At 29.7% G+C, this 17,479-nt stretch overlaps 1 protein-coding gene across 2 annotated transcripts; it reads right to left on the minus strand.

The window, feature by feature from the left end:
• Positions 1-2,033: 2,033 nt before the first annotated feature.
• LOC148202625 (protein DETOXIFICATION 43-like) lies at positions 2,034-9,145 on the minus strand. Of its 2 annotated transcripts, none has more exons than XM_088110481.1 (12): positions 8,931-9,145; positions 8,380-8,501; positions 7,284-7,637; positions 6,602-6,783; positions 6,321-6,456; positions 5,121-5,217; positions 4,940-5,040; positions 4,527-4,690; positions 3,390-3,578; positions 3,201-3,296; positions 2,533-2,654; positions 2,034-2,269 (listed from the first exon to the last, which is right to left on the minus strand). In XM_088110481.1, exons 1-12 carry the CDS (start codon positions 9,005-9,007, stop codon positions 2,215-2,217), a joined length of 1,695 nt encoding a protein of 564 aa, XP_087966607.1. In that variant the 5' UTR covers positions 9,008-9,145; the 3' UTR covers positions 2,034-2,214. The 2 variants fall into 2 exon arrangements, with proteins under 2 accessions (XP_087966607.1, XP_087966606.1); XM_088110480.1 differs by having other exon boundaries at positions 6,602-6,786; positions 8,931-9,144.
• Positions 9,146-17,479: the final 8,334 nt, after the last annotated feature.

Genomic DNA, 17,479 nt, shown 5'->3' on the forward strand with positions numbered 1-17,479 from the left:
TTGTAATTAAACACAAACTTTATCTTCCTTCCGTAACAGCTTTTTTATAAAATTTTATAATTAAACACAAACTTTGTCTTCCTTTTATAACATTTTATGAAATTTTGTAATTAAACATAAGTTTTTTTTTCCTTTTGTAACGTTTTTTATATGAAATTTTATAATTAAATACACATACATTCTCATTCTTATTACGCATTCTCATAATTAAAAGTTAAAACAAACTTCATCTTCCTTTTGTAACGTTTTTCTTATGAAACTTTACAATTAAACACAAACTTTATATTTCCTTATATTCCTTTTGTAACGTCCTTTTTATGAAAAATTATAATTAAACAGAAACTTTATCTTTCTTTTGTAACGCTTTTTAATATCTATATTTTTTTTTTACTTAAATACTAATTTAGTCTTTATTGTTTTTTAGTTTATTTAATTCGGTTTTAATATTTTTTTCTATTTTTTGTTAATTTTATTAAATTTGATCTTTTATATTAATTTCGTTTAAATAATCAACAGACAATTAATATTAATTTATGTTTTTTATTTTTTATTTATTTATTTTTTTAAATTTTTTATAACACTAATCTAACTGATCAGTGTTAGACAATTACTACTAATTTTTTTCATCCAGAATAACTCGACAGACATGACATTAAAATCCAATCATCCAAATAAGAACAGAACAACCCAACGATCATGACACTAATAGATAGCTTGGTTAACTTGGTAGTGCTCCAAACTAAACTAGACCAACTCAACAAGATTAGACCAGACCAAACAATTGTTCTTATAGAAGAAAAAAACATTTGTCTTAAAAATGAATCTCGGGTCAAAATTCTAGTTTACTACATACATATGAACTTACAAAGCTTTTCCCCTGCATTAAGTTGAGAACAAGACATCATCATTTTAAAAAACTAGAACAAGTTCTCGAAACCTTTGGAAATCAAATTGACACACGTATGATGTGGACAAGAAAAGACGCAGAAGGGCAGCGATGCAAAGGAGCACCGACGAACGTGAATAAGAGGAGCACCGACGAATGTGAATAAGAGGAGCACCGACGAAAGTAATTCAGAGAAGCATTCACGACATGAATCGGAGAAGCAACGACGAACAACAATAATGAAGATGAAACTCTATGTCTGTGTACTGTGGGCCCGAAAAAATTATTTAGGGTTTTTGTTAGATTTTAGAAAGAAAGAGGAAAATTGATTTCAAAGTTCTGATTGAAGTTAAGGGTATCTTTTTTATAAAAAAAAAGTGGTTTATGAGTCAATTCATTGTAACCTAGCTTGAACTCGCAAACTAGCTTGAATTCGCATAACTTGTGGGTTGAGTGAGATGATTCTGCTTTAGTCCATAATCGATAAAAGTTTTAATTTTTGAACTCAACCTATTTTGAACTTGTAATGAATTGGGTTGACTCACGAGTTCTGCCTCATGTCTATTTATTTATAACATTTGGTCATGTAGGTTGAGAGAGTGTAATGACAATGTTCGTGAGGTTGAAAATGTATTTATGTCGAGATTTTCTTGGTTAGAAGAATTGGTTTTAAGGTTTCTTTTGCTAAGAGACTGAGAGGTCGAGTAGTCATGTGTTGAGTAGTTGAGGCACAAAGTGTCGAGTAACCGTGTAAAATGTTGTCAAGCAACGTCGAGGTGTGGAGTGGTTAAATGACCTTGTAGAATTGTGTCAAGCAAGGTCACTGAGTGATTAATCATGTAAAATGTTGTTAGACTATGAGGTGTTGAGTAGTTGATTGATCTTGTATAATGTTGTCAAACAACACTAAGGTGTCAAGTAGTTGAGTGGCCAAGTAGAAAATTATTAGGCTACTTTGAGGTGCCGAGTGATTGAGTAAATTAAAGAGATATTTTATTCTGTTACTGCATAATAATGTCTAAAGATATTTTATTCTGCATAATAATGCCTAATTTTTGGACACTTTTTATTCTTTAGACTCTGAAATTTTACGCAATGAAAAAACACAACATATGACTAGGAATCTTCTGAAAACCACAACATGATATATATAACGTGTATACGAAGCAATGATGTATTAATAAAGGAAAAAAATAAGTGTGAATGAAGCAAACCTAGATGTATTACAAAAATATATAATGAAGTTCCTATGTATAAGGGGAAAGTGAGAACGTGATATGAAATCAGATCTCGACAACAAAATTTGTCTGGTCATTACATAATATGTGCTAAGTCAATGAACAACCTCTGAGATAACGCCATGGTCCTGTCCCAGTTCCCATCCTGCATGTGCAATTATCACACGATCCAACCAATTAGGTTTTTGTATATATATATACATTTTAGATAATGCTATTATTACTATTAACAAATATTGAAGTTTTTTACTTCTATTTTGTGTAACAGTTCTTCTGTATATCACAAAGTGTGATTAAATTCCTTTTTTTTTTAAAATTTGCATACTTATGTTTACTGCAAGAAAAGTTATAGTATCATGAAAATTAAAGCAGTACGAAAATGGTGTACAACATGCAAAGTTTAATTACCTCCATACACCGGCCATCATTCGAAGAGTCATATATATGGTTAATGCAATCCAAATCCCAATGAAATGTTTGGTCCTGTAGAGAAGAAATTCTATGGCTACACTTACTATGGAAACCACCACCTGCAAACAAAGAAATTTATTAAAAATGAACTTTATCTTTAATTTAAATTTACAAAATAACGTAAGATTTTCACTTATATTTGTGATTAATTTTATTTCTAATAACTCCTTCACATCTTATACTTATATCTTAAATGTAACACTAAATATTTATAGACAGTCTCCATTAAACAGAAACAATAAACCTTATAAATAACAAAGTATTTGGTATAATAAATTTTAATATGATTATGATATCATATTAAAAAGTAAATTTTAAATTTAATTGAATCATATAAAATTAATTTATAATATATAATTTGTATATAACTTATATATTGGATTTAAAATTATCACTAATCGATAAATATTCAATATAAACCATCATCAATATATCTGGATAACGTTAATAAGTAAACTTTAAGTCTAATTTAATTTCATAAAATTAAGTGGTAAGATTAGGTTTGTATTCACTTATATAATATAAATTGGTTTTATTTTTAGTCGATACGAGACTTTCAACGAATAAAAATACAAAGAATGAAAAAATGGCATGTGTGAACTTACGAGAGAGCATGCTGAGTATGCAAAATCAGAAGCTCCATAGTTGACTCCATCAAACACAAAGGCTAAAGAATTGATTGGTTGAGTAGCAGCCACAAACTGAAGATTATTATTATATGAAGGAAATTAGATAATTATGATTGAAAAACATAAATATATCATAGATAATTATTGTTAAATAATATTTATTACCGGGATGCCTAGTTTAATTAAATGCACAACATGAACATTTTTGGAGAATATTCCAGCTCCAAAGTACAATCCAAGTCCAACAGCAAGAGAGAGACCCGTTCCTAAAACAAAACTCATTTGCAGTGTTCTTACTGCAGCTGCTGTTGTTTTCTTATAGTCCTTTTCAGCAAATGAACAAGCTAGAATTGCCTGTCAAGAAGGGAAACTCATTAGTCTTGTTTATCTCAATTTAATTTATTGCACAGATTTAACTTTTTTGAACTAGTTATTAACCAGCCAATATTGTTTTATGATTTGATAGTTCAGGATAATTAATAAAAGGTTTAATGTCTCAATAGGTCGTATTTTCACCCAGAATTTCAAATAGGTCCCTTTCTTTTTCGGCATCTCAATTGAGTCCTTATTTTTGTAAAATTGAATCAAATAGGACCTTTCCGTCAAATTGAAATGACGCCGTTAAGAAGAATATGTTTTATTTATGGGTGAAAATAATGACGGCGTCATTTCAATTTGACGGAAAGGTCCTATTTGATTCAATTTTACAAAAATAAGGACTCAATTGAGATGCCGAAAAAGAAAGGGACCTATTTGAAATTCTGGGTGAAAATAGGGATCTATTAAGACATTAAACCTTAATAAAACGTAACGATGATAATTAAATAATAGTAAAGTTCATAATATTATAATTTTAGTTATAATATTAAAAACTAATATTAATTATAACTCTATACGTTATTAACATATAAAAAGTACAGAAAGATTTAAAATAAATATTTACTAATAATAATGTGTTTAATATTTAAAACGAATGACAAATAAACAAATGATATTTTATCAAACATTTTTCCTGACTCACAAAAAACTGCTTTTGTTCAATTTTCACCAGTAATTAATAATTGTTCTTATTTTTTTCACCAGTTTTCTATTCTTTGTTAGTTTTTTATTTAAACTGCTTACTTGATAGGTTCATTGAATTTCAAGATTGCCCATATCTATGCATGTGAATACTTGCAAAGATTTACAGAATTTAAATACTACAATATTTTGTACTTTATAAATAAAAAACAAAAGTAAAATATAAAGATGAAATGTTCCCAATCTATATATAATATAAACAAATTTATTATACACTATTACCTGAACAGCAACAGCTAAACCATCTGCAAGAAGAGATGATGTCAACCAGACTTGCAGGCATGTCTGAAATGCAGCCATGGGAATTGAACCAAGCCTTGCTGCTAATGACGCTGCCAAGGTAACACAAAATGTCACTGCTATCACCCTCAGCATCAACAAACCTCCTGCAACATAGAAATTTAAAAAAAAAAATAAAACATATCAACTATATCATTCAATAATGTAATATATGAAGAAAAATAAGTGACAGTTTTATGCAGTACCAGTTGCTTCTTCTTCAGATTAACCTATATTCTGACACAGGTATATATATCATGCTGTTTTCTGTTTAGTTTCTATGTATTTTTTCTTAATGTTTTGCTTTTCTTTTACTCCAATAATATTAAGAATATGCAATCTCAACATGGCCTTACCATTTTTAAGAAATCTAAAAATCTGCAAATCCTTTATGCTTGGAGGTAGGAGATGCACTTTTTTCATTAATATCAGTAAGAGAGTGATTGCCATCATGTACCTGCAAGTGTTACAGTTTTGTAAGAACACGAAATATGATGAACGATTAGTATTCAAATTCAAACAAACTATTAGACTTACTGAGAAAGAACATGTGAAATGGCTGCACCGTTGATGCCTAATTTCAATGTGAAAATAAGAATTGGGTCCAAGATGACATTGAATGTATATCCCAAAACTAAATAAAACCAACCAATAACAAATCGAGTTAGGATAGAGGAGATTGTATACTTATGAATATATAAAAATATAAATATATAAAAATATAATATATAAATATATATATATATATATATATATATATATATATATATATATATATATATTTATCTATGTAAGCAAATTTGATACATAAATTATAAAAATAAACAAATTTTAAAAAAATTATAAAAATTGACAAGTCGTGTGGTCTTTACACCACTTCAAGTGAAGAAGTCGTATATTGAAAAGTGACAGTTGTCAACATCTGCAACAACTTTAATGTTATGTAATTGATTACGTTCAACAATTCAAACTCGTACCACACTTCATGTTAATACAGCTAGACAGTCTAGTTAAAGTCTGACACAACTTAGCGAAGATCTAATACAGCTCGGTTGAATTATGATACAGTTCGACCAAGGTCTGATACAACTCGGTCAAGGTTTGGCACAACTCGATCAAGGTTTTACACAACTCGACCAATATATGAAACAACTCCGCCAAAATCTAAAATAACCCAGATGACAGTCTGTTTCAGTCCTTTTTAGCCTTGTGTGTGCTGGATAGGCCGTCATCAGCTTGTTTTCATGTAAAAAATGAAAAGATTCACTCCGTTTCCATGTGATATTACACTTTCAGACCTTGATCAAACTGTGCTAGACCTTGGCCGAACCATATCAAACCTTGGTCAACCTATGTTAGACCTTGGTTGGATTGTGTCAGACTTCGACCGTGTTGTATCATATCTTAGTCAAGATATGTCAGACCTTGGCCGAATGTCTACCTGTGTTAATATGAAGTGTGATGCTAGTTTGAATTTTTATAATGAATGTAATCGATTATATATGCATTATAATCGATTACATCAAATTGAAGTCGTTGCATAGGCGGACAACTTTCATTTTTCAACGTTGTCAGAGTACTTCATATGACTACGTCATTTGAATTCTTATAGGAACTACTTGTTTATTTTTGTAATTTTTTCAAATTTACATATTTCCTTAATTTATGTATCAGATTTAGTAAAACAAAAAGCATATATAATATGTATATGCATGCATTTGTATAATTTCAACCTACCTATGACATATAATGGAGTTTTTGTATCCTTAAACCCTCTAAAGATTCCTTGCGTGGCCAAGGAGAGAAGCACTGCAGGTGCTCCAATCGATCTCAGTTTTAAGTACCTTTCTGCTGGATTTAGCATTGGAGAATCCTAAACAAACAAACAAATTCACTGTGATTAACCATGAACAGGATGAACATCATACATTTTTTTAACTTATAAATGCACGCATGAAAAAAAAAATTAGACCCTTTTCACATATAACATAGAAGATTAGATAAAGAAATAATCTTACTGGTTTCACACCCATAACGCGTAAGAGAGGTTTTGCTGCAAATATAAGAACAGCAGTTTGAATAAGACCAAGGATGGTGCCAAAAAGTAGTGCTGTTGATGCTGAAGCAATACGTCTCTTCTTCTTTACAACTTTCTCCTTACTCTTAGTAATCCACGAAGACTTGCAGATACTTTTGTTGCCTTCTGAAAAGTAGTGAAACATTTCAAGTATCAATTATTTTAAATATAATGAGACTTATATTTAAACACTATAGACATATATAACTAATCATAAATAAGTTAAACATTTCAAGTATCAATTATTTTATCATATACGTTTACTCGTTATTTTATCAAACATATAATGTAATCATCTATATTAATTTATAGTTTTGAAATCTAGATTTTTAATAATTTTATATTATTATTTGTTGAAAGTTTTATGTAAACATGTGATATAACGTCACTTTAGTGTATACAAGTGGGAGGTTTCGTAACGTCAGTTTATTTTATTTTATAAATTAGTTTTGTAAGATTGAATTAAATTTAGAATTCATTTCTTAACATGATATCATAATCATAATTAGAGGTTAATCTAGGAAAATTTGCTGAGATCTATATATAATAAAATAAAAATTAAAATATTTTCTTGATATTTGAAAATAATAAAAAGGGATTAGGAGAGAAAAGAGAAAAATTACCATCTCCAGTTTCTATGTCGTTGTTGTCCGTTGTAGCATTATTATTTTCCACAGCTTGAGATCCAAAACTTTTCACTTCGAGATCCTTTAATTCACGTTTTCCAATCACAGGTTTTGCTGAAGTTTTAATATTCTCTTTGAGGGTATCTTTTTCCAAGTCTTGAAGCATCTGATCTTCTGGCATAATCACTTCTTTGAGCTTTAATTTGTTACCATTTTGAACATTCAGCTTTTCAAGAGTATCTTCCTCAGCCACAAACGAAGTGGTGATGCTCACAAGAGGAAAAATGGTGATTCTTGAAGCTTGGTTGAACAAAGCAATGGAAACTCCTGCAGCAGCAAGTTCCACAGGTCCTGAACACATCAAAACAAAATGTTAGCTTCAAGAGAGAAAAAAAAAGTCAAATGATTCAAATTATAAGGAATTAATAATTAAGCTTATGATTATGATTTTATGTTATATTTGTAATGAACTCATGATTAATTAATTAAGTTACCACAGTAAGGTATATATATCACCAGGAATAATTTGTATAAGAAGTTAAATTTTCAGGAATCACATTCGGCAAAAAATATTATTCACAGTTTTTTCAAACAAAAAAGTAGTTTTAAGTTTTATAATTCTAGGAATATTTAAAAAAAAAAAAGAAGGTAAAATGGAAGTTGTAATAGGATTAGAAAATAACTCCTCACATATCTGAGAATGTATACTTTTCACACCTTCTAAAAGTGTATATAAAATAAATATTTTGTAAAGAGCTGATATAATAAGTTAAAAAACTAACCCGTTTATATGTTAAATTTAAAATCCAAATTAAAATAAAATCTCCTTTAATTTCATTGAACTAATCCGAAGAAAATTGAGAAAAAAGAAAATACTCTTACAAAGTTGACATTTATTTAGAGATTTGAATTGAATATGATTTTTTGATCTAACTCCCTATTAACCCATTTGGCTACTCATAACCATATGGATGGTTGAATGTGCATTGAAGAGGCTATAATACATACATACATACTTATATATATATATATATATATATATATATATATATATATATATATATATATATATATATATATAATAAATAAATACCTAAGTGGCCTATGAATGCTGTGTCAATTAGAGAAGCAAGTGGATCAGCTGCAACGGCTAGTGCTGAGGGAAAGGCAATCCCTAATAACTCCCGAGAAAGTGCATCCAGCTTGAAAACATGCCTATATTTAAATTAATTAATTAAATTAATTAGCAGAATCAAAGAATACATTATTATTAACTATACTTCATTTATAAAACTACATTAATGCTTATCAGATAAGAGCTTTCACATGTAATGTAACCATAGGTCAAAGACTTGTCCCCATATATCGAATATATGATGCTACATGCATAACAAAGTAAATGAACTTTCAATAATATTAATATATATTATAATCATATTGTTAAATTTATTCGTTGAAACTCTTTTAACTTTTTCACCGAACACTTGCTAAAACTTATTCAAACAAATAATAAAATTCCAGAACACAACATTTCTTTAAGATATTTATAATAAACTTCAGTCGACAAAATAGTGTGTCTGATTAGTATATTGAAGAGTTTCAGAACCTTGTATATATATAAAAATTCTGAATATAGTATCATACCTTGCACCTTTGAAGAAAATGAAGAGAGGCCAGTTTGAGTTGTTGTTTGGTTCATTGGAACTACCATTCTCTTCCATTAATGAATTTTGATGAACTCACAGCAGAAGTGAAAAAACTATGCAGAAGAAGTGTTTGAACAAATTGATCTCAGAGGGAGAAAATCCTCAACGACAAGAATCTGCAGAAGTATATATAATAACATCATAATTTGTGTTTGACATCATTCGATAATATTAATGTTGAATGTTGACATTAATAATGACAACAGAGAAGAAATATATAAGACGATGATCACAGTGCATGGAAATAATAGAAGAAATTTAAGGTAAGAAGATAGAAATGTGATACCTTTTTGGTGTTGAAAGATGACTGGAGAAGTGATGGTTTTTATAGGAGTGGTTTGGGGATATCCAAGAGCAAAATAATGAAGCATTTACGAGTATCATAGTTTTGTCTTGTTCACAGTTGGAACCTTCCTCAGTTAAACTATGCTACTATATATTTCATCTCGACAACTATAAACACACACAAATCATAATAATTTATATTCTTCCCTATAATCTAATGTTTAATGGTTATCATGTATAAAACTTCGTGGATTTCATACTTTTCTCCCCGATTTCTGTGGTTTTGAATCAATTTTAACTAATAAGAACAAAAAACAAGTCAAAAAAGTGTGTTAAAAAAGAACATACCCTAGTACTACAAAAAACCTAGTTATTACTAAAATAAATTCTTACTAAGCAGTTATCACATATATATAGTGGAGGAATCGGTGCATTGGAGATGCTATATAATTTCCGAATTGATAAAAAAAAAAAGATGAATAGAACTTTAGAATTGATAAAAAAAAAAAAGATTAAAAAACTTTAGAAAGTTGAATAGAATTCCATAATTAATTGAATTAAGAATGTGAGATTACAGCAAACACCTTCCTCAGTTGGATCTCTCCATACACATACGTGCATATAGCAGAAGAAACTTCCTATTTAAGATTTATATATTATTTACTATTATTATTATTATTATTATTGCATAATTTTAGTTTTGATTTTTTAATTAGTTTATTTTAGTTTTTTAAGTTGGAATTATTCCAGGGTTCTATAGATATCAAAATGTGATTTTGGGTTTCAATTCTCATTGTATTAGTTGAGTCCTCCAAAGTATTGTGCTTATGTGAATTTAGTGTATATGTTATTAATAATTAATGTTTCATAAACTAATTTTACTAATGAGAAGACTCCACTAATAGAATTGCAATGCAGGAAAGATCCAATTGATATAGCTAATTAAGATTTGAAAGATAAAAGTTATAAATTAGTTTAAATATAGAAATGACTTACTACAATAAAAATGCTTATTTTTGACCGATACTAATATTTCGGTAATACACATTAACGATGGATTTCCCTATGGATCATAACTTATAACTTACCAATGAATATATTCACTAGTAATGTCCTCGATAAAGATGTGAGTCATTATCGAGGGATCCTAACCGTCGGTAAGTGTATTAGTAAACTCGTATAAAAATTTTGTAGGTCACCACTTTCTCTCTCTTTGTACGAAAGAGAGAGAAGAACATTGTGTCCCTGTGCGAAAGAGAGAATGAAGCTTGTGCGAGCCTTACTGCCTTATGTGGCAATGTCCCTGCCATCCACCACCTTGTGTTCCCGCAACGTCCTCCTTCGTCCCTTTGTAGAGTCTCCGTTGCAAAGCCCTCTATTGCCTCATTCCTTCAATTCGTGGACAATCGAAACTCTAGTGAGGCTCGTTGAGTGAGTAGGTGTGGTCATTGTTCCCTTTCTCTGTCTTGCTCTAATTTTGTGTTTGGTTGGGTTGGATGATTTTACTGATTTTGTTCAGTAGTTGTGCCCATAGGTTGTTGGTTATGTTTAATGAATTTAATGTGTTTGTAGTGATTGAACAATGTGTTTGTTTTGATTATGCAATTGTTTTATTTGTGTTCTTTGAACATGGCATTACATTGAATATTATGCCTTGATCATATAGAAAGTAAGGTGGGGTGCTCCATTTAGTTGTTGTGTAGGGGTCTTACTCTGTTAACTGAAGACCAAAATTAGAAGCAGAGGGAATGCTCCTAACGCCTAGTCCTTGGTTTTCAAACTGTTGATTCATTGTTTTGGTTTTTGATCTTCTACATTGGGTGCCTAACTTTTTATTTTAGAAAGTAGTATGAAATAAGAATGTGATAAACAAACACAATGAGTGGCCAAGGTAGAGCTAAAATGTGTTGTATTGTTTGGCATATTGAGTGTGAAAGAGTAGGAAGATTGGAAGGAAAAAAATAGTTACTATGAACAATTGAGACATAAGGAACCAAGGAAAAATGTTTAAATTCAAAAATCAAGAACAACTAAGGATTCTCCTAGAAATCCTGATGAAGTCGATCAAACCACTATAGGGGGCAACTAATCAAGAAATTATAAACTCCCTTCGAATAGGGTGAGCTTGCCCATCTGTAGCAAGACAAAGAAATCAGACAAAATTATTGAGGAATTCTCACCTCCTCTGTCACCTATGGATAAGTCCAGTTCATCATCACCCCTCTTCCAAACCATTCTTATAAGTAATATCCTAAACAATGTGTTATCACATATGATACCTTTACCTGATGCCCTGTACAAACTATATCTGACCAACAACTTACAATGGCCATAGAAGATCAATCTTTAAATGAATTAACCTTTTATAAACATTGTAAATAACCAAATTATTGACCTAATAGACGTTTTACAAATAGTCAAATTTTATCTTGGTAAAAGTTGCATACAAGGTAGACTGTGGCCACCATAAGCACAACCCCTATACATATTAACCATAGAACCTGGCCACTAATGGATCTATCACAAAATACAATGTACATCTGATAACGGTTGATTTTACGTGTTTTTGTGTATATATTTTGTGAATAAATCAACCCCTTCATCGCTTTTACCTTGTGTTATCCTCAAGTTTAGTGTGTTTTCTAGTTTCTTATGTTTTATTTAGTATATGTTTGTTTTTACCTCTAATCTCTTTGTTTGAGTGTGTGAAATAAATGAATAGGAAGCAATTCTAGTGGAGGAAGACAAGCAATAAATCAAGGGAACATGTTTTGGGACAATGAAAGATCAATTTGAAGTAAATTCCCATGTTGGACACCTTTGGAGCAAGCAGATCTGCAGAAAAAGTGAAAATGATGCAATGTTGAAAAATCAGGCCGGGCCCCCTGGTTCAGGGGGGCTGAGCGCCACCTGCATAGAAGCTGATTTCTGGTGTGCTCGAGCTGGGCGCCCTAGAAAGAGGGCTGAGCGCCAGTTTCTGCGCACCAGTTGTGCCTGGGCGTCCCAGGAGGGGGGCTGGATGCTAGTTTTTGCGCACTGGTCGCAAAAAACTTGCGCATCAATGGTGATTTTGCCCCTTTTGGGTTGAGGAAGAAGATGGGTCACGAATTAGAGATGGAGATGCGAAGGGGAAGGGGAAGCGCAATTGGAGCATGGAGTAGGTGCAAAGAACCTTGGGAAAGGCTATGCACACTTCTATGGTTTCAATTTCTTCCTTATCTCTTCAATTTTGTAGAACCCTAAGTTCTCCACCATGGAGGGCTTTTCCTATTTGTTGAGATTAGCTGTAAAACATGGAATTCTTATGTATTTTGTGATGTTAATGATATATGTTGTTTCAATTCATGTTAGTATTCGATTTCTATGCTTAATGCTTGCTTTGGATTGATCACCCATGCATGAATTTTGGTTCTTGATGTATTAAGAAATATGAATTGAACCTAGAACTGAAATTGAACACCTATTGGATGGAATTGAGATGTTTTTAAATGCATGAGAATGAAATGGATGAATTCTAGTTTTAACAAATTGTAAATACTCTATGTTAAATTCCTTGCACACAAACTGTTTGATAAAATACCAAAAAGAGTTTCTTGTGTTTTTTTGTACACTTTGATGTCTAATTGAGTTACAAAAGGAAGAATTGTCATGTGTTGCACAAGTCCCTTGGGAGAGAACGATATTTATCACTTGCTACGCTGCGACCGGTGCACTTGCCGTTGGTTTTACAGCTAACAACATCCTCTATAGACCACCATCACACACATATGCTTCATATACTTGAATAACACACACCACCTAGCCTGCATCTAGTCCCACATAATTTAAACCTTTGTAAGACTACATAAATATTCTTAAAGATGCCATCCTATCTCTCCTACCTCTAACCTTGAATGACCAGGTGTGATTGTGTGTACATATTTTTGAATGACCAATTTTGATTGTGTGATTGTGGGATAAACAACCAACATAACATTACATTTGAATCTGCCACAACCATTATCGAAGGATTTATCCATCAATAATTACCGATGGTTTGTGTTCATCAATAATTGTTATCAATAATGTTTTTATAAATAGATATTAGGCTGTCGAGAATCCATCAAAAAATAACGAATATTAACGAATTTTGACTGTTTTCGACGGATTTATGTCATAGTTAATGTTAGTTTATTTTTGTAGTGAGTTAGTTTTGGTTTTTTCATATTATAAAATTTTAATTTTTTTAATTCTTATATAGTGTAATAAAAATCAGTTTATTTATATAAAATATGTCTATTTAATTGTCATTTCTTACAAAATTTTGAAATCATTATTTTTTATTTTAAAAAATATAAATAATTTTCTTCAATAAATCTTTAATTTTTGTAATTCTTTCTCATAAATTAAAAGGTTGCTTTATTTTCTTATTCCTTTCCATAAATCTTGCTACTGGGACTTACAAATTTACGATTTATGACTGTTTATAGTCTTATATATATATATATATATATATATATATATATTATTTATATTTGGGGTATTTTATCACATTCATAACTAAATACTACAACTTCTAGCTTTTGGAAGAGTGATAGAAAAAGAATGTGTAGAGCGAAATGTATAAAAATGATAACAGAGTGAACAAAATAGACTGAGAGATATGAAAATAATTGAAATTTATATGAAGGTGTTTAATTTAAAAATAAATAAAAGTAGCACATTATACTTTTTGGAATCTAAGTCTCTCTTTATATACATAAAATCATACTGATGCATCCAGTTTTCTAACCAACCAATACTCCTGACTTGTTTTCTGCTAAATCAAAGATATTTTGTTCTGGAGACATGGTTTTTCAGATATATATTTTTGTTCACATGTTAGTTTATAAGAATTAATTATATCACTATTGAATGGTGAAATCGAAAATTAAATTCTGAAAAATTTTCTGAATAGAGGTGCGAGATGGTAACATTTCCTTGTCTCACACATTTTTCAATCTCGATAGAATAGTTGAACCTTCCTCAGTTATGCAAAAATAAAAGTTAGGTCAGAAAAATTGGTGGTTAAGAAAGTTTCCAAACCCTAGATTCAACGTGTATTCATAATTAATTAATTAGTTTTTCACTAAAATTGCGACAAGTGTTGTGAGCAAGACAAGTACTCACAAAAGTACGATTAGGAATATGTCATGGTTAGGTAAAGCTTTTTGGCCTTTTCATGGTATTGTGAAGGACAATAAAGATGGATATGCTATTTTTAATTCTTATTTTGGAATAAATAATAAAGATGATGCAATCTTGAGAGATTAATTAATGGTTAAGTATCACGAGCTTATATTTGGCGGGAATGGTTTATTTTAAAGAAATATGTGCTTGATTTTTATTACAAGTAAAAACTGGTTAGATTAGTGATTATATTGTACTACAATTAAATATAATCTTTGATTCAAGAATATTTATGATAGAAATAAAAAAACTAAAGAAAAGAATGAGGAGAATCCAATTTATTATTTAGTAAATATTATTGTTAGTTTTTTTTTTTTGGGAGCAAATTCATTTATTCGAAAACCATACATTAATTTTTTTTTTAACATTTCACCTTAAACGAACTAGCGAAATATCAATCTAATATCTCTTTTTTTTTTCTTATAAAAATGTTTATAAAAAATTACATGACCATATCAATCATAATACGATATTAACGTTGTCTAACAAACTCGTCTCTTTTATAGGAATGCTTATATACAAATAAAAGATATGAGCAGCATTTCGAAGGAACGAAAGTGTAAAATATAAAATAAATTATGAGTATATAGAAGAAATCGCACATTATTCGATGAGGATTAAAATAACCCTTAAATTCCATTGGAATACGTATATATATATATATATATATATATATATATATATATATATATATATATATATATATAGTTATATTTGTATACGATGATTGTTCCTTAAACATTCATTTGTTTGAATTGTACATTGGTTTGTTTTGTTTGAAGGAGCGTGAATCAAAGTTATAAGATGTGTAATAAGTAGTTTAAAATATAATGTTGAGAAAAGAAGAGAAGAAAAACGCTTTTTGCTTTGTTGGAAGAATAAATGGAACGAATACAAAAGCAGTTTGCATGATTTAAGAAAAGCACATTAAGGATGCTTCCAAGTGTATCTTATCTAAGCAACTCTCGACAGCATATGATTTGCTGCATAAACCCTCCTCAGGTAAGGAAGACCCTGGTTGCACCCACCATAAGTATAAATAATCTTATCATTTTTATAAAAGAAATGTCTTAAATAATATAGTTTTTTCTTCTCCAGGCTAAATAAATTTATTGATCTTTATATTTAAAAACGTTTTATTTTTTAATATAAGTTTCCGAAAATCATCATTTATTAATTGATTTTACATATGGATAAAAATATATGTAAGTAAATTCAACATTACATACAACTTTTTTGTATTATTTATAATTTGTAGGTGTTATTATAGGGTTAGACCCGCTCAGTCAGGTATGATTGTGTACTGAGTTGAATAAATTGAACGGTTGGGTTATGTAAAATGACTTCATAGTCATTCGGTCACGACAACATTTAGACAGAGTTAAAGCGTAATCAATACTATAACAACTATTGATGACGAGTTAAAACTGATATTAATGACAATTAAGAGCTATAAATTAATTTGTCAGATTATAGTAAACTCTATAAATAGAGATTTAATTTAGAGCTAAACTTTACTTTTCCCTAATCGAATTGCTTTAGACCTCCAGAAAAAAATTCCAACTTAAACGTAGGAGTGTATTCTGTCGGTGGTCACTCCCTCAAATCGATCGGTCACCAAGAGAGCAAACGTTTATACAGATAGAAGAGAGTAAACGTTTGTCCAAACAGGAGAGCTGAGAAAAATCTTCCCTGTCCCAATCTATAGAAACAGTAGGTAAATTGAGCATTACATACTTATATTTATCTATTAATTTTGATTGGTAGGTAAATTTATTGTTATACACGTATTTTTACCTATCGATTTTAATTTATAAATAAATTAATATAAATTTTACTGATGGATCCAAATAAGAACTTATGTATCTCATCAACACTGTCCTTGACCGTACTGCCATTGCACTTGGGTCTCGTGGTCACTGCATTCGCAATGACAATTATTTGATCAATATTTATGATCAAGTGTTGTGTAACGTCATTTCAGACGAGAAAAGGAAGTGAAGAATGTTTCATGTATGAATATTTATAAAAATTAAGTCTCACTATAATTATGTTATGTGCGTTTTCACGATTACGTTCACCTTAAGCCTCAAAATAGATATTTAATAAAGAATTTAATGATTATAATTTATATGAATTGTGATTTGTAAAATCTGATAAAATAATCATTACAATAATTTTTGTAATAACTGATAATTTTTTATTGATAGATTTTAGAATTTAAATATCAATAGATATTTTTGTTGTTAATGAATTCATTGAGAATTTGTAATTTGAATTATGGACAAATTTTTTGTTGATAAATTTGTAGATAAACGAATGATAAATTTGGAATTTTTTAATATACTAAAAGATGATTGATAAGAAAAGAAAAAAGAGGAAGATAAAGACGAAGACGAGGACGCGCAATAACATAAATGTTTTCTTATTTTTACAAATTTTATTCGAGAACTGATATTTTTTATATTTTACCATTTATTTATAAAAAATGTTTTGGAATAGAAAGATGTGACATATATTAATAAATAAAATAGTTAATGAAGAAACTTACATCAATTTCATTACGAAGGTTCCTAGCATTCGTCCTATTGAATTGAGTTCCATTTTTTCCCCAGTTAAACCTAAATTTGTACATAAAAAAAGGATCGTACGTATCTGAAGAAACTTACATCAATTTCATTATATTAAATAATCTTCCATTTCCATGGGCAGGCAAAACATTGATTCCTATTACTCACAATTATTAAACAAATCAAAGACTTAGAAAAAGATGGGAACATTTGCATACGTTGTACAGCAGCGTCAACAACGAAATAGTAGAAAAAAGTGCGTGGAAAATTGTGACATGCATGCATCACAAACACATACAATGATGTATATATGAAGAAACATGGAAGATCCAATTTCTAATGTTTATATATTTGTTTAATATTTCTCTTGCATATATAAAATATTTTCTGGGTTTTAAACCATGTGAGAGAATTTAAAATGCAG

This window comes from Vigna umbellata, chromosome 3, assembly GCF_029865625.1.
Source record: "Vigna umbellata cultivar VRB3 chromosome 3, Vumbellata_1.0, whole genome shotgun sequence".
Taxonomy (NCBI): Eukaryota; Viridiplantae; Streptophyta; class Magnoliopsida; order Fabales; family Fabaceae; genus Vigna; species Vigna umbellata.